This window comes from Struthio camelus, chromosome Z (genome assembly GCF_040807025.1).
Source record: "Struthio camelus isolate bStrCam1 chromosome Z, bStrCam1.hap1, whole genome shotgun sequence".
NCBI lineage: Eukaryota > Metazoa > Chordata > Aves > Struthioniformes > Struthionidae > Struthio > Struthio camelus.
In genome coordinates this window covers 75,741,060-75,763,840 of record NC_090982.1, presented here as the reverse complement: position 1 = coordinate 75,763,840, position 22,781 = coordinate 75,741,060, and the positions used below count along the sequence as shown (strand labels likewise).

Genomic DNA, 22,781 nt, shown 5'->3' with positions numbered 1-22,781 from the left:
ATTTTGGAGCTAATGCTTAAAAACACGTGATCAGCATTAGCTGTTGAGCATGTCTGGAGTTAAGCCACTGCTAACTTCCTGCTGCTACAAAATGACAATGCTCAGTATATCTTATCACATTTGTTCTGAAAGGAGAGAAATATCACCACTGGTAGACGTTGCTTCTTGTTAGTACCTGTGATTCATCGCAGAAATGCTGTTTTGAAATGTCTGGATTCTCCCTAGTGAATTCCTAGTAGTTGTTTCCTATCTTGTAAAAAGAGGAGTGTATTAATGGTACTTCCTTTTTTCCCCCTCTGGCAAACAAAACGCTTGCCATAAAGCTCTACTGAATCAGGATGCTGACCTCTTTCTGCATCAGTTCCAATAATTATACCCTTTGAGGTGACTTCCTCTTTTCAAAGCAGTGCCAAGAAAAGGCAGCCCTTACTGCTTCACAGGTTTCTATCTCTACTGCTGAAGGATTATGGGCATTATGATATGCAAGCTGTAATCTTAATGTTTGTATTGAGCTGTCTCTTATAGAAAAGATACAGATGTGACCCACACGCTAAACCCAGGAATGCTGTTTTTGTGTGCTCGTGCATGCTTTTTTAATTATGGTGTGGATTTAAGTTTCAAATTTAATATATAAAATGCACTTACGTAAGAGGTGAAGTATCTTGTGGGGGAAAAATAATAAGCTGGCCTCTCCTCTAACAGAAATACAGCTCACCTCCCATATGCCTTTCCAAAAAGGAGAAAAAGATAGTAGTATACTAGAAGTGGTTGCAATACTTTTTAGTTAGACTGTGTTACAGATTCCTCATATTAGACAGTCTAGTTTTTGAACCTCTTCTGTGTGTATATCTGCAAGAAATTGTTACCTCTCACATAAACCTGTAATTCAGTACTTCATCTTCCACAGGAGCGATAACAAATATTTCATTCACAGGAGCCAAAAATACCAGGGGGGAAAGACAACCTGTAGCAGAAAATTCCTTGGCAACCTGTATTTGGGGAAAAATGTCCTGTTCTCAATTCCATGCCCTTCCCCACATGCAAAGATTTGTTTATATTCTTTTTTTAAATGGTCTAATTAAAGTGATTACCTTTTTTTTTTTTTTTTTTTTAAGTGAGATATTATTACCTCTTAAAATAAAGAGTCCTGCTAACTTTTGGGCACTGTGGAATATTGTGCGATATTTCTCAGTTCTTAAATTTCCCTTTAATTCTGTGTTTTTTTGCTTTGTTTTTGTTTTTTGCAAAGGTCTTTAAAACTTTTTTTTTTTTTTTTTTTGCCTTTAGCTGTATTGTGTAAGGCCAGATATGTGTAATGGCATTTGTCTGGTCAATACCCCGGTGTTTCTGGTCTTTCCAATGCTTAGCATCCTTGGTGTTGCTAGAGACCAAGTTAGGAGATTATGGAGCTCTTGCTGAGGTTCATGCTCCTTTTCAGTCAAGGTTAAACAGCTGTTGTGCAGTTTCACACTTTCTCCAAAGTTTGATTAGCTGTAATGCAAATAAAGTGGCTTACTTCTTTGAGAGCAATCAAAAACAATTCCTTCTTTCCAGATGTTCCATAACTTCCATATTTCTTTGGTTGTTTGATGTTGTTATTTTGTAACTGCTCCAATCATTCAGCCAAGGCAAAACCTAAGAGAAATTGCTAGGTAAACCAGGGAATGAAAAGCTTCTGTAGATTTTTTTTTTTTTTCCTTTTGCATGATAGAGAGTTAAAAATAAAAACCCCACAAGCCCATTCTTCTTGTTCCCACACCTTGAGCTGAAAAATGAGAACTTGGAATGAAAACCCTAGTTCGTATACCTGGAAGGAATCAGGAAACTGAGATGACTTCATGATGACTGCTAAACTAGACCTAGAGTCATTAGATTTAGCGTTATTTTAACAGCCAACAGAATTTTCCCATCCAGTACCTATTAGAGGTTTGTAGTCTGTGGGAAATGTATTCCTATGTAGGTAGTGCATGGAGATTTCTGTTTCGTGTGGCTTTTTGTTTGTTTTTACTTTTTGATTTTTTGTTTTGTTTTTGAGAAACCTACTTGTATGTGTCTTTTAAATGGTTGTCATACAAATATAGAATTGAACTAAATGATGTGTTTACTTAGCACTAATTGCTATTCCTGAATGGTGCTCAGTGTTGTATTACTGGAACGTCTATGAAGACGTTACTGTGTAGTAGCATTTTAAATCCTGATTCATAGTAGAGCGATCATGTAGAACAGAGCAGCTTGCTTCATAATAATGTGGCACTTTCTATTATGAAACAATTGAATTTCAGGTTTGCTTATCAAATCTGCTATCTTTGCTTAATCTACTGTTTCTGAAGAGTGATAAGAAATATTAGAGACCCAGTATGACCTATTTGAATTTTATGTCCCAGTCTTCATTTCAGTTACTTATCTGGCTAGACTCATATTATTTCTCTCTTTTCTTCCCTCCGCCTTCAGAAAAACGGTTGAACATCCTTTACTTTAAACTATTTTTGCAGTAGGAACTTGTATAGCATCTAAAATGGCTAAATGAGAAGGGCTAGCTATTCCCGTGAACACAGTGGAAGCTTACTATAAAACTAGAAATTTGGAATATTTCTATATAGATGGCTTTGCTTAGTCCAGAATTATGTTGTTCTTGCTTTTAGTTTTTCCTGCTATACTCTAGGAAGAAACACGTTACTACTTTCGCATTCTGTTCACCGTCACGTTTAGCTTGGGTTGGTAGTACTTTGTATGTGGGGGCTTTCTGTAGGAGGCTTTGCTCTAGGTACTGGCTTATTTCCCTGTGAAAGCTTGCAGCTTGTCTGTAAAGTTTGTTGTATATGTTTGTGCAACTGATGCTTCCCTTCATTTGAAAGGGAGGAAGGAGGAGCATGGCTGTTATTTGTGATAGTGTGTTGTCAAATTAAGAACAGCTATGACTCTGAGAATACCACATATGGTTTCCTATGTGGAAGAGTATAAAACACTCCTTCCGGTGATAACCTCTGTTCTTTCTTGGATCGCCAATCTGCTCCGTTGTGTTAGGCGGTACAAGTATCTGTCTACGCATGCTTTGGAACTTGCTGGTTAGTGGTTACATTTATACATAAAACAGTGGTGGGTACTTCAGCTACCTAGTGCAGACCCACAGTTGTGGGATGGAGCAGTTTTGAATGCGATGGCATACTTTTCCCACCTTGCAAGCAGCTTCCCTAATGCTAATGCTGAAATAGGCTGTGGTTAGAGAAGGGTGCTGCACCATGTGTAAACGTTTTACTGATCTACTTATATGAAGAGATAGCTAGTATAACATGGTACACTTTCACATTTTTGGTAAAGGCTCGATCTGTTCTTCTCTGGTCCTACTTAGGCTTACTTCACCTTGCTTTTAAGTTTGGAGAAAAAAGAAATTTCCCTTAACTTGCTGTTTGTCTTAACCTCTTTCTGAGCCTGAGGGCAAAACCCTCAAAGGGCGATGTAGGTATGCAAATTCAATTCAGACTTCACTTCCAGTGAACTGAATGGTATCAAGTGGAAAATCTTATTTTCCTGTCTTTTTTGTTTAGATATTGAAGAAGGATAAATTCCTCAAAGATTTGGAAGATTGAATGCGATCAACATGAAGAGCTTAAAAGCAAAGTTCAGGAAGAGTGACGTAAGTATCTCTGCTCAGTTTGACTGCTGGTTTGCATACTGGAAACAAGTTATTCACTCCCACCTTGATAAGGTTGTAGGTTAATGAATTACAGAGAAGAAAAACTTTTTCCAAGCACAAAAGCAATGGCTGAGTACAGTACACAGTAGGCTGTTCCTGTTTTGGAATGCATTTCTCTTATGCAAACTATAGTATTTGACCACCTTGCTCCCTTTTTGGAACACTTGAATCATGCCTGTATGTATAGGATCTGCTGAACTTCTGTCTGATTGTGCTCTCGCTGGGACTGAAGCTTTGTTCCAGGTGCAGGGTTAAGTTTAGTAAGGACTTTACTGCCCAATTGTATTTCTGTCCAAGCATAGTACCCTTCTTATCAGTGTGGTGTTTGAGCACTTAACAAAAGCCTCCTCGGACTGTGGCAGAGTTCCTTTGTTAGCAGGACTTTAGGAATGAACTGTGCAATGAAGGCTTATGTGTGGCTTATCCATTCCAGTGTGACAGGAGAGGTGCCAGTCAGGCCTTTGACAGTCTCACAGGAGACTCTTTTAAAACTGTGTTTGGAGAGACGCTATGCTGCACTTCATGTTCTATCTCTTGCTAGTAGTAGTAGTATCAGTGGAGCCTATCAAGGTTGAACTTACATAGTGAGTGTACTTCCCTTGGACTAGTGGAACTGCTACAGGCTTACACAGCTTTTCCTGTTTACCTCACTGCTGCTTGTCATATTTTGCAGGAGGTAGTGGCAGCATTTGGAGGCATGTTAGTGAATATGCGTGTTGCGCACTTAGAAGAAAGTCAGTGTGTGTTGCACCGTAACTAGATAAGGTTATAGGAGGGTGATGTGCTAGCAGCACAGAACTGTGCCTGAAGCTGATGCAAGTCTGGGATGCTGTAGTCCAGTCCTGTCCTTGTCTTTCTCTTCCTACTGCTGTTCGTTCCAGCTTCTTGTCTTGCGCTAATGCTGATGCTCGTTTAATAGTGCCGTGAGCATTTAGTGAAACATGTGACTTTGTGTTTGCTTTGGGGTGTTGAATTGACTTCTGAGATTTTGGGTGGAATTAGTAACAAATCTCTCTCATCCCTGAAGAATGGGCTGTTTCATCCTTCTGCAAATCTGCATACTGCTTTGAAAGAAGTGATGTATTGTTGTTTGTCATGGACAGATTCCCGCAGGAACAGCTGTGTTTGGTGAAGGTGCATTAGGCTTGAAATGAAGGTCCTGGAGAAGTTCTCATGCTTGGGAAAATCATTATACAGTGTGCTCAGTAGCGCAAACTGCACTTTAATATAAAGATGGTCTCATGGCATACCATTAGAGAGGTGTCTTTAGCCAGCTTGTAATGCACTTCAGTAGCTGGGACGTGCTGTTGTGATATGATCTGCAGATGTGCTGATTGCTGCTTAGAATATCTTTTGAGCTGCAGGTTAGCATTTGGTGCAGGCAACTACTGTATTGTCTTCTTTGCAGCAGCACTGGTGGTGGCTCTGTTCCTTCAGCTCAGCAAGAGCTCTTTCTGAAGAGACCTGTTCTTTAACCAAGCTGAATGTCAACCAGGCTTTGAGAGCTGAGTGAAGCATACTGAATGATTTCAACAGTGTTTGGTTTTTGCTAGTCACCAGGCTGAGACAGCGTGTCCATTGTGCTGGAGTCCAAAGAAAAGGATAAAAAAGAGGTGTCATTCAGAAAGTGCACTTCATACTATCCAGCATTTAAAAGTCTTTAGTGCAGCCTTAGAGTGTTTAACTTCACTAGGCTTCCAAAATTTCCTTTTTCTGGGATGGAGAACCAGGCTGGAAATAACAGACTTGAAAGAAAATGATTGTGGAAAATAAATCTACATACACCAAATCCTGTGTAATTCTGGTTTGTACCTTACGCCACTTCACAACAAAAAAAACCCCCAAACACATCACAAGCTTTGGATGGTATCTCACCTGAGTGTGCCACTCAGTTTAGTCCAGAATTGTGTATTTCATTGTCAAAAGTGTTGCTGCTGTTCTTGCAGCAGCAATAGCTATTTCAGTTCAGCCACACCAGTAAAACATTTTATAGGCATCTACTTGAATAAAGAGACAGTCCCTTGGCTAAGGTATAAACACACCTGGTATTATGGAACTTAGGTGTGCCTGTGCGTTAGGATGACTTCATTCACACTTTTGTGCTAGTTGGCTGGGCTGCTGCTGTAGAGCAAAGGTTAAGTGACATGCGTGATGCAACTAGATCTTGCTGTAACTAGTTCACCCACTGTTATAAATTGCACAGGACTGCTTATTCCTTACGTATCCTTGTTAACTCCCTCACACCTCTTTGCAAAACCAAAAGGAGGCTGAAAATAATTGCCATTTTGATACTAGTTCTGCTGTCTACTGGCTGGAGGCAAAGTTGACCACAAAGGATTTTTCGGATACCTAAAATTTAGGTATGTAGCTCTAAGAGCCCAGCAATCTAAATTCATGACAGTCTGCCTTCCCCTGTGTTGAAGCTAAACCTTAAGGGTGTGATTTAAAGCAGCCAACAGGAGCTGTTCTACATTTTGTGCAAGATAAACGAGGAAAATTATCCTTTTCTTTCTTCTCTTTCATTTCCAAAAGCTGCCCTTAGCTGTAATTTGTGAGGAGAAGGAGATGGCTTAAATTGGAATTAGTTGTGTTTGTATCTTGGTGTATAAAATGTTAACTGCTTTTGGGATGGGGATAAGGATAAGGTCAGCAGGGTTGTGGGGACTCTCTTTCTCACCCCCACCACCTCCCCTCTGTTGCTTTCTGCGGGAAAACTTTAATATCTTAATTTGCAGAACTGAAGGTGTCCTGGGGGAGGGAATGTACCCTCCTTTCTAGCCACGCTGTTAACGTGAAAAACATGGGAACGGGGAGAGGAGTGAGAATAAATCTTCAAGGCGTGCGTGGGAAATGGGAATTACTCAAGCATGTCTCTAGCAGCAAGGCTCATAACGTAAAACTATATGCTAAAATAAAGACTAGGTAAGCAACTTCACCCATATGGGCTTTTCTGGAGCAGCTGAATTTGAAGTGGGCTCAACTGCTGATATTCATGCATATATTTGTGTTCCTGCTGCGGGGTTTTAGTTTGGTACTATAGCTACACACCAGTCTTTCAGCTTCCAAAAGGAATGTCTCTGCTCACTCTTCTCTTACCGCCACTGACAATGCAACCATGCAACACTTGGGTTGTGGTGGTATTTGTCTGACCCCACAGTGAATCAGTTCAGAGACATAAAGCAGCAGAGAGTTGTTTTGTGGGGTTAGTTTTAGCTGCTTGACTCCCTACTCTGTCTCACTGTGAGGTCTGCTTTGAGACGCATGGTGAAAGCAGGAGGAGCAGGACTTCCCTTTCTGCAGCTGTTTGCTTGGCTCTGCTGCGTTGTCCAATCGTGCCTTCAGATTATTGGCCTAAGAAGCACAGGGGTGGGCATGCCAGAGAAGGAGTTGCAGGAACACATAAGGCTGCTAAATCTGATATTTAGCAGAACTGGTATAGTCCACAGCTGAGACGGATGGGACCATAACTCTTCCTGTGGCTCTGAGCTGGGTGTAACAAAGGAGAAAGCTTTTGCTGCTCAGCTCCCCTTTACCTTACCTACTTCACTCTGTGTGCGCAGGCAGCCCTGTTAACTGAGAAAATCTCTTTCCCTTGGTGCATTTAATCATTGTGAAATCCTTCCTGGGGGTGACCGTTGCCATGTGAACATGTGTATTTGGAGTGGAGGAGAGAGATGTACTGCTCTGTCATAAGCAGGTATTGTCAAAGCGTGACGTGTAGTTACAAGACGATGTATGTAGTCTAGAAATCCTTCAACAGGATGCCCAGGAGGGAGCAAATGTTGGGATTGGAAGCTCTGTATTGGATATGCACATTTCAAAAATTCTGTAGACAAAACTACAGAAATTGCACTACCTTCTTAACAAAGCATCCAGTCTCCTTTTCTGCCTCCGAAGCATTATTTTCTCCTCTTGTTTCTCACCTCTTGCTCCTAATTATCAAATTTAAAACCTACTCTTGGTAGCACCTAAGAACTAGTGACCTGAAGGGATGACCGTTTTAATTGTTGCTGTAGTGTTACATGTAGCACTTGAAAAAGTTGATGCAATAATATTGCGAACTATCACTTCAGAGCTTCAATTTGTTTATGGGCTGTCTGCAGTTTATTTACATGGTAGAGAATGAACATCTCTAAAACATTAAGACGGATTCTTCACTATCTTAGCTCAAAAAAGTAGAATATGAAATAAATCAATTAAAACCAGTGTTACTGGTGTCTGATTGGGCAGCTTAATAACTATTAACGTTTGAAGACCTGAATGCTTTCTGTAATAACTAATCAGTTTGTGGCCTGACTTCAAGGGCATCTAGGTACTTAGAGGCACATGAGTGTTGGGTGGATTTTCAAATACGTGAAAGTATCAAACCTGTCTAATCATGTTTTATCTGCTTCTTAAATATGACAAGATGCTCACCTACGTTTTCAGGCACCTACACACATTTAAATATCTAGCTCTTTGATGCTAAGATATGGTAGTACCTAGGTGATCTGTGCAGTTAGATTTGTTTTTGACTGTGTCCTTATCCCTCTAGAAAAGGGATATTGTGCGAAGGCTGCGGTGAGTTGGATTGTTTTCTCGCTCTCAGCTCTAGATCTTTGCTCTCGGCCTTAGATATGTGGACTGTAGTGGAAAGAGTAGTTTTGGGACCATTTTCTGATATACTTGAAGATCAGCTGATAAACATATTTCTTGCAGTTTAACAACAGAACAATTTTTTTCCTCTCATTCTTGACTTGTTGACTGGGTAAGGGGAAGATTAGAATTCAGTTTTGTTTCCAAGTATCTTCGATATTAATAATATTGAAGTGGTTTTAAATTTGAAAATTGACTATGCAGTTCAGCATAAGAAGTAGCTTTTGTCAGAAGCAGAGCCAAGGGAGGCTGGGATTTCCCAATGCTAATTGCCAGCTCAAACTTCTGGTATTTCTGGAAATGCCTATTCCTTTGCTAGCAAATGGGGGAGGGGAAACTTGCAATTTTCATGAATTATTTTGCTTTTTGGTCTATGATGTAGTCATTGTTCCATAAATCTCAAAATACGGGGCAGTTAGGAGTGCTGTAGCATAAAATATTTCAGTCTTAATCTAGAGGCTCTCCTAATTAAGGCTTGGCAATTCATTGTAACGCCTGATGTTCTAACTGGTAGGCTCCTATTCAACAGTTTTAAGGAATAAAATGCGATGTGGGGGTCTGGAACTGGGAGGTTGCTGGGATACATTCCACTGAAATAGCTGTGTTCCCATGTGCTCTGGGAGTGAACACGTGGGAGAAAAAACTTGGGTGGGGCAACTTTAAAAATAAGAAAGCCGAATCTCTTTTAAACAGCTCTTAAATTCTTTTATTCACTCCAAGTTACAATTAGCCTAAAAGGGAACATGGGATGCTTAGAAATTACACTATCCACCCTATGTACACATACTACTTTTTTTTCAAGCTAATTGTGTCCAAAAAGCACATACAGAGTTCACTGTGCTTAAAAGTGTGAGAACAATGTTGTTTGACCACTTTGTCCAATTATTTAGAAAGTGGGCTGTTGAAACTTGCTTTTATTTGGGTGTCTTGCTTTTATTGGATGTTGAATTAAATAAACATGAAGTGGATTCTCATTGTCTTAGCCTCTTTTTTCTTTACTGTGTCCTTCAGTAATAACTTTGGGGTTTGCTATACAGTGCGTAGGGAGAGAATTTATCTCTGGAACATACAGAATGTCCTCAACCACCTCCTTTTGGAAAAGGAGGATCTATCTTCTTCCTCTCGGAACAAGTGACACAGCTCCTGCTTCTGCCCCGCTCTGTCGGGAGAGAAGGGAGGGCTCTACTTGCCACCCCATCTTCCGCTCGGGAGCTATTTGGCTTCATGCCTCCAGTTCTGGACAGCGTAACACTCTGCTCTCCTCAGCTTGTTCTCCCAGGCAAAGCTTAAATGCTTTGTGCAGAGAAGCAGTTAAATACGTTCTCTGAGTCCTACAGTGTATAGAGTAGGACCTGCTGCCTGTCGCAGTCAGTTCCATGAGAACCTCTTGCCATCAAATAGTGGTTTTTCTTCATAATTGGCAGTAGGAGCATGCGCAGAGTACTTCTGAAATTCTTATTTGGATGAACTGTAATTCTGGCCCCCTTGACCCTCCGTGAGGGGGCCTATCTCAGCCCACAGGGGATGTAGTATCACTTTTACTGATGGAGGAAAAATGTCATGGATAAGAAAAGCAAAGATGGAGAGATAAAGGAAGGGGAAAATGGTGGGGGGGCAGGAGGGAAGGGTGGCGGGGAGGAGGGTGGGTTGAAGCAGTAGGGTAAGAGTTACCATTTTGCTGCTGGCTGTTGTGGAATGCCTGCTGATCTGCTAGTTCAGGAAGGGGGCGAGTGGAGCCTTGGCAGGTCGTATGAGGCCAAATAACTTCTAGATATTCTAGAAACAAGCTTCAATATCTCCAAATAGTTATGAGAGAAAGGAAGGGGGAGTAGGTCAAATGAGAAGTGTGGTGTAATGTTTGAAATTATAGTAGCTGGTAAAGACAGTTATTTCCTAAAACTGAATTATAGTTTGGGATATAGTAGAGAACATCTTGGTTGGTTCCCAGCCAGACTTTGTCAATGCTGGCTACCGGTTCCTGATTCCTTTGTCTGGAGCTACCCCCCATGTCTGTTTTTTTTGGATGTAGCTGGTCAAGGTGGAAATTTCAGCCTGTTGCTGTACCATAGCTTTGAAGGTATGCCATTAAGTAGTTGAGGACCCAGTTGTAAACAGAAGAGTATGAAGAACACTCCAGTCGAAAGTTGCAGCTCCTTCCTGCTTATCTCAATAGCACTGCTAATAACAAAAACTTGATCTAACTTTTAGAGGGATTGGATTCTGCTGCTGTTGCTTTTTGGGGGACTGTTGAGCTGGAGAACTCATCTGTTTTCTTCCAGTTATCCCTTGGCCTCATAAAAGGTATTGCCTCTTTGTACAAGCCTTTTCTCTTGGGATCTATGACAACACGGTAGTGTAGCTGTATCTTCTTATTTTTTTCCTCCAGTTCTTTTGGAAGAAAGGGAGGAGGACGATGATCTAGTGAGTCGATGCCACACTTAAGACTCCTATTAGGCAGTGGAGAGTAAGATTTCCTGGACAGCAGGAACCCCTTGACAGTTCAGAGGCAGCTGGCAGTGGTTATATTAGACCCAGCTCCCTGAACACAAATAAGCTGCTCAGGTGGTCCTAAAGCCAGTTAAGCACTCTGCCGTGTAGTTGCTGCTGAGGAAATAAATCCTATAGACCCGGTAATGACTGCACATAGGACTATCTCTGTGGTATCTGCCTTGCAGCAGTATTGATCCATATATTGAGCTGATCTTGGACAGTTGCAATCTTGATCAGCCAGCCTGTAGGTAAGTGGTGGTGTGGTGTTGCAAGTGCAGCTCTATTAAAAACCCAGTGCTTGACTGAGCTAGAAGAAGCTTTGGGACTGAATGAGTGCCAGATCAAACCTGCAGGACTGTTCTCAAGCATCCACTCGCAGTTTCTCAGTCCTTTTGCTAGTATGTGCACTCATCTGAGCTCTGCTTTCCACACTTCTGTTTGTCCCAGAGCCCATCATGCCCTAAGGAAATGACACACAGCTCCTGCACTGCTCTAGCTTCCACCTCCAACAATGTTTGTGCCCCAAATTACGAGGAGTAATATCTCCTGTTATCACTGGTCCTGGAGTCCTGTTCTCACCAGCGCAGAATGATACAATTCTCTCATAAATACAGGCTGAGGCAAAGGAAATGGAAAGTTGCCTCCTTTCCCCATGTGTCTGCCCAGGCCTCTCAACTTCGTTACTCCAGTATCCTCCTTGCGTTCCCTCCCATCTAGAGCTGTTAAATGTAATACCTCCTTAAAAGGAAGGAGTACCTGCCAAACCTTTGCAGAGATGATGAGGGACCTTCCCATTACAAATATTTTTTTAAATGGAGTGAAACCCTGTAGGGTTAGGGCAGTAGTTTACAAAACGGTATGAGATAAATGAATGCAAATGAGTTAGAATGTGAAAGTATCTGCTTTGTTGACAATTCGTTGCTCAATAAAGTACCAAGATTAAGTTGCATAAAATGGGGGTGGGTAGGAAGAAGAATGGCAAATTGGCATATTCAAACTGGAAAAAAAGACAGTGTTTTTAAATATATTGGTAATTGTTGTTGTGCAGAAACATGTCTTTTGTGTCCCTTTAAATAGAGCACAAAAGTTCAAAGGCCTGAGTTTGGAAGAGCTGCAAAAAAGCAATTGTAATTTCTGTCATTTATTTGCTTATCTTTAATAAGATTTAAATGTAAAGTAAAATAAATTAAAAATATGATAAATTAGCCGCCTGTGTGTTCTTATTGTGGTACACTATATCCTTGCTCTTCCTTTTTGGCACTACTCATCTTTATCTGATTAAAAAAAAAAATTTTTTTGTCCAGCTTTCAAAGTTGTCAGTTAAAACACACGCAAAGGAAGGGATTTAGTGACTTGTCCAGTCTTTGTGTTTGAAGGGTGTCTGTGAATAGACATTGTTGAATTAACTACAGACTAAAACATTACTTATACATTTTATTTCATTGGAGATTTGCGCCTTTTCATCCCAAGCTTTTATTTTGGGACCGTATGAATGGTACAAGCAGAAGGAAACATGAAAAAGTTTATCAGGCTGAAGTGTATGTAGTATATGTCTTATTCCAGCAACACTTACTCTACTCTTCAAGAAGCTGTTCTGATTGCTCTGATCCAGGCAAATGCCCAGCTGGGCCTAGCATTAGGGAGATATCAGGCCCCTTTCTGCTTCTGCACTTGCCCTGTTTAAATCTCCTCGAGTTTCAGGCTATGCTTGTTCTGAGGGTCCGTGAAACTAAAGCTCAGAGGAGCATGGGGGCGACAGTGGTGGTTCTTCCCAGGAAATACTACAGGAGTAATAAGAGTTTGGACAGTTAGATTTTCAGCGCTGGATTGAAGCTATCTTATTCAAAGGTTTAGTTGCTGAGGCGATGTGTCAGGCAGGCAGAGGGAATGAGGATGAAGAGGGATTCCTATGTTGTGGTTGTATAGGAGTTTTTTCAGCCCAGGTGCAAGGAGAGGCTTTCTGTGGGTGATTTGTTGGCTAAGATGAGGCTGATGGCTGATGTTTTTGCTTGACTGTGTTAGGTGCATCAATTAAGGGAGTGTTTAAAAATTTAAGATCTGTGTAGGGAAAAACACAAAGCTGGAATGAATAAAAGGCTAAAAGCTAATAACAAGCCATATTTTAGCTAGTGAGGAAAAGCTGCAGTGTTTGTCTTACCGTTAGGACGATATATATGTATACATACAGCTCAGTGGTACAGATGTTTTAGGAACAACTGCTCAATGTTTCTTAACAGAGCATCTTATTCCAATAAATTTTGAAATAGTACAGATTTTTAAATGTACTACTTTATTGTAAATTGATGCAAAGCTAATAATTCCCAGCCATTTGCATTTCACTCTGATCTGGTTGTATAAATATTAAAAACTTGACTGGACAAGGTCCTGAGCAGCACGGTTTAGCTGACCCTGCTTTTTTAGCAGGGCAGATGAACGAGACAATCTCCAGAGGTCCCTTCCAAACTCAACCCTTTTGTGATTCTATATAAAGATCAGTATCTAGGAGCTTACCTTCTAGAAAGCTTGTAATTATGTCCATACTCACAAAAGATACAAAATGTTCCTTTAAAAAAAAAAAAAAGTAGAAGCATGTTGTTATATGTGATTCTTAGCTGCCTGAAAAGAACTTGAGGCTTATCCCCAGGAAAAGCTATGTTGTCATTGCCCACCTGTAAGTTGTATAGCTACCTGGACTTGCGTAGTCAACTCTGACATGTGAAGAGCTATATTCAATCAGCTGTTTTCCTAACTCTAGGTCTAGACTCTCTAAAAGTAGCTGCAGACTTCAGCTTTAGAAAATAGCTGTTGATCAGTACCAGCTGAGGAAAGCCACTGTGGCTGAACATCAGCTGCAGGTTATCTTCATTCCTTAGATTTGTAGCTTGTATTCCTGTGTATTCTTATTACAGGTACTCTCCTCTTCCTACCTTTTGTTTGTTACGTGGACTTTATACTTTATCATGAAGTAGAAGTTTTTTGTGTAAGAACCTCCTTCAGTGCTGTTCTTGTGCAGCACCTAACACCAGGGCTGCTTAATCCTGTTTGGACTTTGGGAGGTGATATAATATGGCTAGCAAAACTCAATAGTCAAAAACTCAGGTTACTGCTGGACAACTATCTGAGAAGTCTTAGTCTGTAGGTACACTGCAGGTACATATCTCAGATGGGCTGTACAGTTAACTGTCCAGAGCACTTGCATTGAGTTGAATGATTAGGATGATGACAAAAGCAAAGGTTTTCATAACTTTGCAAATAAAGTGGTTACAATACATATGTATGTATCTGATATACCTGTTTTGCTCTGTTTGCAGGTGCATGCTACTTTTCTTTCATCTTAGCTTCTTTTGCTGTGTGTGGTGGAAACCTCTTAGTTTTGTAAACTTGCTTGTCCAGAGATTGAAACAGTACCCTTTGAAGTCTGAAGAAAGACTTAAAGTCTCCTGGACTGAGCTTTGAATTAAAAAACAAAATAAAATCCTGGCTTCACGGAAGCAAATGGCAGAGCTTTAATGGGACTTAGATTTCACCCAAATCTAGTGTAGAAGTACATGTAGCAATTGGGGATACTCAGATTGGCTGGTTATCCAATAACAGCTTCTTTTTTGGGTCTAGGCTTTTGCGGGGAGGGGGGAAGAGGGGAGCGGTGGTTGCTTGCTGATATGACATGCTTCTGTGCAACAGGAGCAATGGCAATCGTCAGTGACCTTGCACTTCTGACATGAGCTTGTGAGTAATTTCATTGCACGCCCCAACTGTAAACAGGTCACTGCATTTTCAAAGTGGAGGAAGCTGCATCATGCACAAGCACCATATTGATCTTTAGGAAAGCCTATATGGTAGGTCAGTGAGGAGAGGCTGCTGCACTGTAAGATTTACGTCTTCAGTTGCTCTGCCTTGGCTGCTTCTTGCTGACATGCTCTTAACAGGGAGAGACGTTATGAAGTGTAGTAATGAAATCAGATTTGAAATCATAAATCTGTATGCAACCAGTTTAATGAAAGAATAGGGGAATTGGTGGGAGATGGTGATTTGTGAAAACAGGCATAGAAGCAGTTAAATCTGTAAATGTATACTTGATTTGGAGTTAATTCTTAAGGGCCTTCATAGTATGTTGGGTCAACCAAGTTACTTTTGTGCATTTCTCAGGGGAGGAAGCTGGCTTTTTTTCTTTAATTCTTCTGGCTGTGGCTAAAGGGATCTGAAGAGGGTATCATGCGCTTATGCCTTCTGTAGCAGTTTGAGAAGGGCTGCCAGTTCCAGCTCTCTTGGAGCGTGTGTACTGGCTTTATTGGCACAGTATGCTGTCTTAAGCTCCTGGGTGAGATTTCTGTGGACTTTTGGTTTGCCCATCCAGTTATGTTCCTGTCCCACTTCTCTTGGTACAAAAAGCCTTTGGCTCCTTGTTTTGCTGGATTTGTCTCACAACTGTCTTGCGTCACGCATCAGTGTGTGATGACAAGTGGAGTAAGTGATGGGAGCATATCCTTGCAGTTGCATGGGAATAGGTGTTGCAAATGATGCTTATGTGTGCAAAGTGCAGTACAACAAGAAGCTGGTGTTGGGCAGCTCGCTTTCTGAAGTAACAAATACCACTTCTTAATGCCCCTGTTGTTTGCTTGTAAACTTGAAGTTGCGCAGGGTGTTTTGTTTTTGTTGTTTTTAGCGTAGGTTCCTTGTTTGCAAGCCAGGTCTCGCTTCAGCTGTATTGCTGCACTGGTTAGTTAGCATGTCGTGCTCGCAAGAGAGAGGTTGTATTATCCATGTGTTTGTGAGGATTGTCAGCTCAGATTAATGTCAGCAAAATTTCTTGAACCTTTGCTGTTGTGGTACACTTCAGCTATCTCCGTTTACTCAGATGATGGTAAGATGCACAAACTCAGGTAAAGGCTGGATTTTGTCATGTTTGTGAGTAATGTTGCTTTTCTTAGAGGATCGTTTGAGGTGGAAAGTTTATGTAATGCTTGCTATAATATGATGCAGAGAGAAGCATTGCGCGGAGAAACAGTTACAGGTAAGTTTCTTCAGGCCTCTTAAGCCTGACTGTCAGTTTCTGTTATACTGACTAGTGCGTTGGGGGTTGGTCTCTCTTTTTTTTTTTTTTCTTTTTCTTTTTTTTGCTTTATTTTTAAGTGTGGATAGCTGTTATCACCAAACCTGCTTTATTACTGTTATTTTTTAGGCTAGCAGGGAGAACAGAGGATTATCCTGTGGAAATGGAAGTTTGTTTCTAGGCTCCTGTCATTCCCTGACTAACTGCACAGTTTTGGGCAAACAAGCAACTATGGCTGTTGTTTGAGACTGTAAAATAGATAGCATTTACTTTGTTTAGCTGTGCAGTGTTGTTGAACGGGAGGCACAAATCCAGTCTTGGGTTTTCTGATGTGAGATGATTTGGAAGAAGAGTAGGTGAGTGTTCTTCAGGGACCGGGAAGGCAAGTTGTGTGAGTTAACATGTAGCTGAAATGTACTTGGCATCTTTTAGTGTTTTTCTTCTGGTAGCATAAGAATGTAATTGTTCTGCCATGGTGTTTTTTTCCCAATCCATACAAGGGAGTTTCCATGCCTGGAATTTAGATTTATAATCTGCTTTGTTTTTTCTAATGTATCCTGATACTTTTAGATTAAGGTCAAGTCGCTCTATAATTTATTCTTGAAATGTTAAGTTGCCCATTTCCTGTAATGGTGACTGAGGTTGTGTCTGACTATAAGCTAACAGAGAAGAGGTCTGCTACCTAAAAACAATACGTAAATATTATTTAATGATAGATTCCTTCCCGCTCTTCTGCAATAGTAATTGTACTCATTCCCCTTTCTCAACTCTTGGACAACTCTCATAAATTTAATGACCGCATTCAAGGCAAGTTTTTCATCTTCTTTAATTTGCACTTCTGGTTTTTGACACTAATAGCTGTTGTTTTCACTTTTTATCAGACCTCGTCATTGGTCTGTAAATTATCTATACAGCGTTTAGTAGCTCCAGTTTTATGAATGTATTATTGTTTCAGTGGGCTCTCTCTCTACACGCAACAAACACGGTTATGAAATTAAGATCTTTGACATAAGAAAAGCAAATGAACTATTTTAAGTAGGTTGTGCATGCATTGAAGGGGGGTGGAAACAAACTTAGTACAGCCTCCTTAGAAGGAGGGGAATGGGTGCTATAAATTTCACTCTAGGAATTGAACTGAGCTCCTAGGTGAACACCATGAGAACTGCCAAGTTAGTGCAACAAAAGAAGGCAAGGTCAGGAGACTAACCTGGAACCGGAAGAAGGATTCAGCCCCTTGTCTTCCAGTGCAAGTTTCTGTAATCTTGTGCAGGTACTCACTATCCCACTCCCACGTATTTAAAATGGGAAGGGGGTGGGGGGGAAGGATAAGAATATTTTTATGGCATAATTAATGGTGGATAAATCAGTAGTTCTGCAACGCTCACATACTGTGGTAACATGGGCACTGCATAACCCCCTTGAAATAGAGATGGTCAGCTTCCGCTCTGCCCAGCTTTACTTCTATCTCAGCTCTACGTAGGTTGAGCCTCCCCAGGCTGTCTTGTGTGCTGGTCTACATGTTGTGTGTTCTTGGACACTTCTGTCTCTTGAGTTTCCTGCTGTTAAAATCTGTGGGTGGTTAGCTGAGGTGCTGCTGCTGCATGCTGCTGAAGATGACCTTCCTTGCATGGAGCTTTGAGTTTGTCCCAGATATGCCTGATAGGACTGCATGAGGAGGTTTGGAGGGGTACTTCCATCAGCAGGATGCAGAGGGGTGATTTTAAATGCGGAAGCCATAAATGGCCCTGAAGATAGTCCCCTTTAGTGACCTTTTATGTAAGGAGATCTTTGTTTCTGGTGAGAAGATCCTCAGGATCTTGTAGGATCAGCTCTTTTATTAACATATGTTACTAGCTTGGTTGTTTTCAGCAGGTTTGCTCCCAGTTTTCATCAATGCATGATCATAGCCTGGCCTAAAATGTGCCTCATCCTCTCTTTTCAGCGTGTGTGGGATTTTGGAAGAATTGTCCGTTTTCACACACAGCTGAAATGCATCCTTTTTTCAAGTATGTTTGAGTAATCCATAGTGATTAAGCAAAACAAGTAGGAAAGAATGTGATCTTGCTATATGCCATGATTATAATGACCCCCTCTTTGAAATAAATCAGTTGTTTGTCAAAAGACTCATGTCTGCATAAGCACACGGCATTGCTGCAGACAGGAAGTGCCCTAGTCTGTTGACCTCGTCTCCCAGGGAAAATCCAAGCTCTCATTAAATTAAAAAAAAAAAAAGAAAGAAAGAAAGAAAAAAAACCCTAAAACCCAACTTGTCTTAATTGGAGATGAAGGCAATAACATGTATAACCTCTTCTTTTTTTAGTTTGTGCATGTGCAATCTGATATTTAAATTGCATTTAACTTTTTTTTTTTAATGCAGCTGAAAAGAGTGAGGTCAGATATGTTTTCTTAGGGCTATATTACGCTCTACAAGGGTGAACAGGAAATGGTTTAAAGGAATGCCAAGAAGTCCCTATTCCCTGACCGATTCCCTTGTCTTCTTTCAACCAGCTTTATTTCACATTGAATGCTTCAGCTGCTGTTAGCATTTCTGGGCTGAGAACAGGAAAGGTTTTGATATGTTCTTAACTTGCATCGCCCAGGTTCCTTTTGCTACAATTTAAAGAAGAAAACGGAGTGGATTTTAAATATAGCCATATACAGGCCTAGAGTAGGGAAATGGGAATGTTGCTGTGCGCATCTCTGACCTGTTAGAAGTGCTAAGAGTATTACCTTACTAATAGAAGTAGTAGTGATAGTTTAATGAAATGAGTGTATTCTTGGTAATTCCCAATTATTGCCGTTGTTCTTTTTGCACTTTGGATTTATGCAGTGCAAGCCCCATTTTTTCACTTCTCCTTGAATTTCAGTTTTTTCTGCTTCTAGATGGGTTTTCCTCAAAACAGTCTGATCAGTCAATTCTGCTGCAAAAGGAAAAAAGCCTAGCAAATTGAAAAAAGATAACTTAAATGTTGGCAAATCCATGCATTTATGAATTCTGTGTGTGTATACATATATATTTTCTTCATGAAGTGTTTCTCTACAGTATATTCACTGAGATATTTAAGACTACAGTTATATCTCCTTGCTGGCTTTGTTTATTGTTTTGAGTATCCAGTTATGATACGTAAGAAAACATCTCCTTATAGATGAGAGAAATTGGATGTAACCACTCCAAAGAGCTGCAGGGAAACAGCCTCCTTTCTGGAGGTACAGTGACCTATATGCAGCCTAATCTTGGATTCATTGTTGAGGTAAGTCCCTCACTCTGATGGGAAGGTCACTTGCTAGAGCAGTACATCTCTTTCTGAGGCTTTGAACTGGTGTAACGAACACTATCTTAGTACCTGGCTCCTGGTCTAAAAGCTCATAAATCTCTTCATAGCCAATGTGGCTGTTTATTAGTGGTGTACAAATATTTGAAGGGAGGGTGCCAAGAGGATGGGGCCAGACTCTTCTCCATGGTGCCCATTGACAGGACAACAGACAATGGGCACAAACTGAAACAGAGGAAGTTCCATCTGAACATGAGGACAAACTTCTTGCCTCTTCTTGCCCAGAGAGGCTGTGGAGTCTCCTTCCCTGGAGATATTCAAAAGCCACCTGGACATGATCCTGGGCAATGTGCTCTAGAGGACCCTGCTTGAGCAGTGGGGTTAGACTAGATGATCTCCAGAGGTCCCTTCCAACCTCAACTATTCCGTGATTCTGTGATAAGTGATAATTGTACTATTGTTCTGCTTATATAGCAAATCCTGCAGATCTTCAGTGCCTTCCCCAGAAAGTTGCCATGCAGAGCTTGCAAGACTACAATAGTAATGTACTTAGTTCCTTCATAGAGTGAGTGTATATGTGTGTGTATTTTTTATCGTCTTGTCTCTTCATGAGTCATTTCAAACACATACACTTAAATGTAAGTTCCAAAACCAACCTACTGCTTATCTTAAAATATCCTTAAATAGTCACATTATACATTATCCTGCACTTTTCAAACTTGGATATGCACCTAAGCTGTCTGAAGTATGACAAAACTAGATAAGCTGAGTGAGTATTGTTGGGACACTTTCAGGAGTTTAAACTTACTAATATTTGGCTCTTGTCTTATTCAAAAGACACAGTCGTAATTTCTTTTCGCTGAGCACAATGACTTGGTTTTCCAGAGCTCAGCAGCTTTGCTGACTGCCTGCTTAGATGATCTCTTGTAACAGTGTCTACAGAAGTCAGAAATATTTACAGAACAGTAATTATTAAAAAGAATTAGGAGCTCTGGTTATGAAATCCAACACTTATAACAATAATTAACATTGAATGGTTCAGTGGAAGGCATGTAATATACTGAGAATCTACAATTAGGACTGAATGCCTGCTGCATGACATCAAAACCTTGGTCGTTGAATACGGTAACTCATTAGGCCTGTGGGAAGGACCTAATAATGAAATTATAGGATCTTTTCAAGTGTCTCTGATGCTCATTGTAATACTAGACTTAATCAGTTTTCCATGCAATTAATCCTTATCGAATTTTTGTGATTTGATGCAACTTGGAGGGAGATTCTCAAAATTCTATAACTGGTGTGTCATCTCCCCCCTGCCTCTGCGATGCTGTTGTTTTGCTTCTTCCTGGGCTCATTTGGTAGGGGAAGACATTAAGAGAGGAGGCAGCCTACAATTTCTCTCCCCACTTCAGGACTACTCTGGCAAAATCTGCATGAGACCTTAACTGGATCTTTAACATTGCTTTCCTCTTGCAGAGTGGGGAGGTCATTTCAGTTATTTATTTATTTATTTATTTATTCATTTTTGTGTGGGAAGAGGGTTGGGATGTTTGAGACTGCCACTGCTGAGCCCCACTGAAAAGTTCTTGGTTGGAAGCAAAGCAATCAACAGCAAACAACAAAAAAAAGAAAACCCAAAACAAAATACATGTTTACAGTTTTATTTAAAAAGGGGAAACAGGAGTTTGCAATTGACATAAATATCATCCATGTTCTGTTCTTTGTTTGATCTTTAGCTGGTAGTGGATGGAATTCTGAATTATTTTAAGCACAGCTAATTTCTGAAGACACTAACTTGGGGGAGACAACTACCACCAGCCTAGGCCACCATTGTCCTACTGAAGCTTTGAGGATGTTTTTGGCGTTCTTTCATGTGGCTTTCTCACACTGCCCTTGAGGCACTGTGCTTACCAGTAGATTTGAGTTGTTGTTGCTGCTATAATGAAAAGCGTCATTACTAAGCCATGCCTTCTTCCCTGTTTCCATAACCCTTTGCTGTTTCCCGCAAGCTTATTATATGCTTGTACTACAGAAAGCTAGTAGAGGTCCAGGATCCTGCTACACTTAGTGGTGGTGTTTTTATTCCCCCTTCTTGCCCTTGCAGTTTGAAGAGTTATTCTCTTGTAAAGTGTCATTCTACAATGAAAGCCACATTTCTCCCTTATAAAATATAACATACTGCTGATCATATCTACATACTCTTTTTATGGAGTAGGAGGTAAACATAATTTGTATTATGTAGACTTGCCTGGAACACTAATAAATTCCAATCACCCAAGTTGATGAAAGACACATTATCTGTTTCTGGCAAGAATTACGTTGCATCTAGTTAGGCACAACTCTGGAACATTGCATTTCATGAGCAAAGTTAATTACAGTGTTCTCTTTCTTTGTTACAAGAAAGCCTAGTGGTGGTGAAAATCAACAGTTGATATTAATTTGTGTTCTGTTACTTAACACTTAATTGTCTCAGTCTTTTAGTATGTAAGCTTGCCAGACCTGCCATGTACTGCAGTTGCTGGAGAAAACATAATTTCAGCTGGTGAGAATGACAGCAAGATCTCAATTCCAGTAGTTGAAAGCAGTGTGATTAACTGTGTAGTATTCATGGAATTCTCCATCTTCAGTGACTCAAAAGTGTTTTTAAGGGGATAAATCACTGCTTTCATATGCAAGATGATGGGATAGAGTTCCTACTGTAGGTGCTAAAGTGCAAAACACATTCCTGTAGAGATCTCCCTTACCTCTGTCTTTGATCCCCAAGTTAAACCTCCTTTCTCGGTAAAGTGTCTACCTGATTTATGTTGTAAATATAACTACATATTTTGTAAAAGCTGTAAGAAAATAAAGCAGCCTTTTTAAAAACAGCATATGATTTTTGCAGTGTTTCTTGAGATTGGGCAGACTTTTTTTGTTTAAACATTCCTTTGTGAGCCACAGAACTAGTGAAGTCTGCCCTTTCCATATAGCTTGTCTTGTATTCGTTCTCCACTTCATCAGAGTGGATTCATTCACCACCACTACCTGTGGTTTTCCTACTCTGTGATCTTCACTCTTTCTGGTGTGCATGTCGAGACAGTTACCTTACAGGTCCCCTGCATGCCCATTGGGTATCAAGAAGCACCTACTGGGGCTGTTCAGATAGCTAAAAGAGGCAGTGCAGTTTGTTGATTGGCATTTGACAGATCAAACAGAACAGCTAAGCTCACGCTGAAGGTGTTGGAAGCGCTGTGTTATTCTTGTCTATATGACCAATTTTTTTCGTGAAACTTGTCCAACCTTGTTCGTCTTAGAGACTGCTTCCCAGCTTGCAGAAGTTTTGGAGTGAATGTACTGGTGCAGAAGGATATTAGAATGATTGCATAAAACTTTTTATTTTCAGAGGCAGGGAGGGAACAGCACTAGACAAAAAACTGTTTGAAAACAGATAATATATATTTAAATATATAATGTATAATATTTAAAAATAATTTTAGAACAAGAACAGGACCTTCAAACCTGTATTGCTGAGCTGGCTGAAACTAGCTATACCAAGGGTAGTAAGTTTCTTTGAGGTTAGTCATGAACACTGCCATCACTAGCAGAAAGCTTCCAGCTGGGACCAGTTTCTAAAACTGACAATTTATATTCAATAGGGATG

At 40.5% G+C, this 22,781-nt stretch overlaps 1 protein-coding gene across 5 annotated transcripts in view; it reads left to right on the top strand.

The window, feature by feature from the left end:
- The window catches only part of LOC138060888 (ankycorbin-like), an 86,353-nt gene that overhangs the window by 6,352 nt on the left and 57,220 nt on the right, over positions 1–22,781 (top strand). For all 5 annotated transcript variants that reach the window (XM_068927461.1, XM_068927458.1, XM_068927457.1 and 2 more), the window contains exon 2: positions 3,546–3,634. In XM_068927461.1, the coding sequence (XP_068783562.1) occupies positions 3,599–3,634 (36 nt within the window). In that variant the 5' untranslated portion in view covers positions 3,546–3,598. The remainder of the gene's footprint in view (positions 1–3,545; positions 3,635–22,781) is intronic.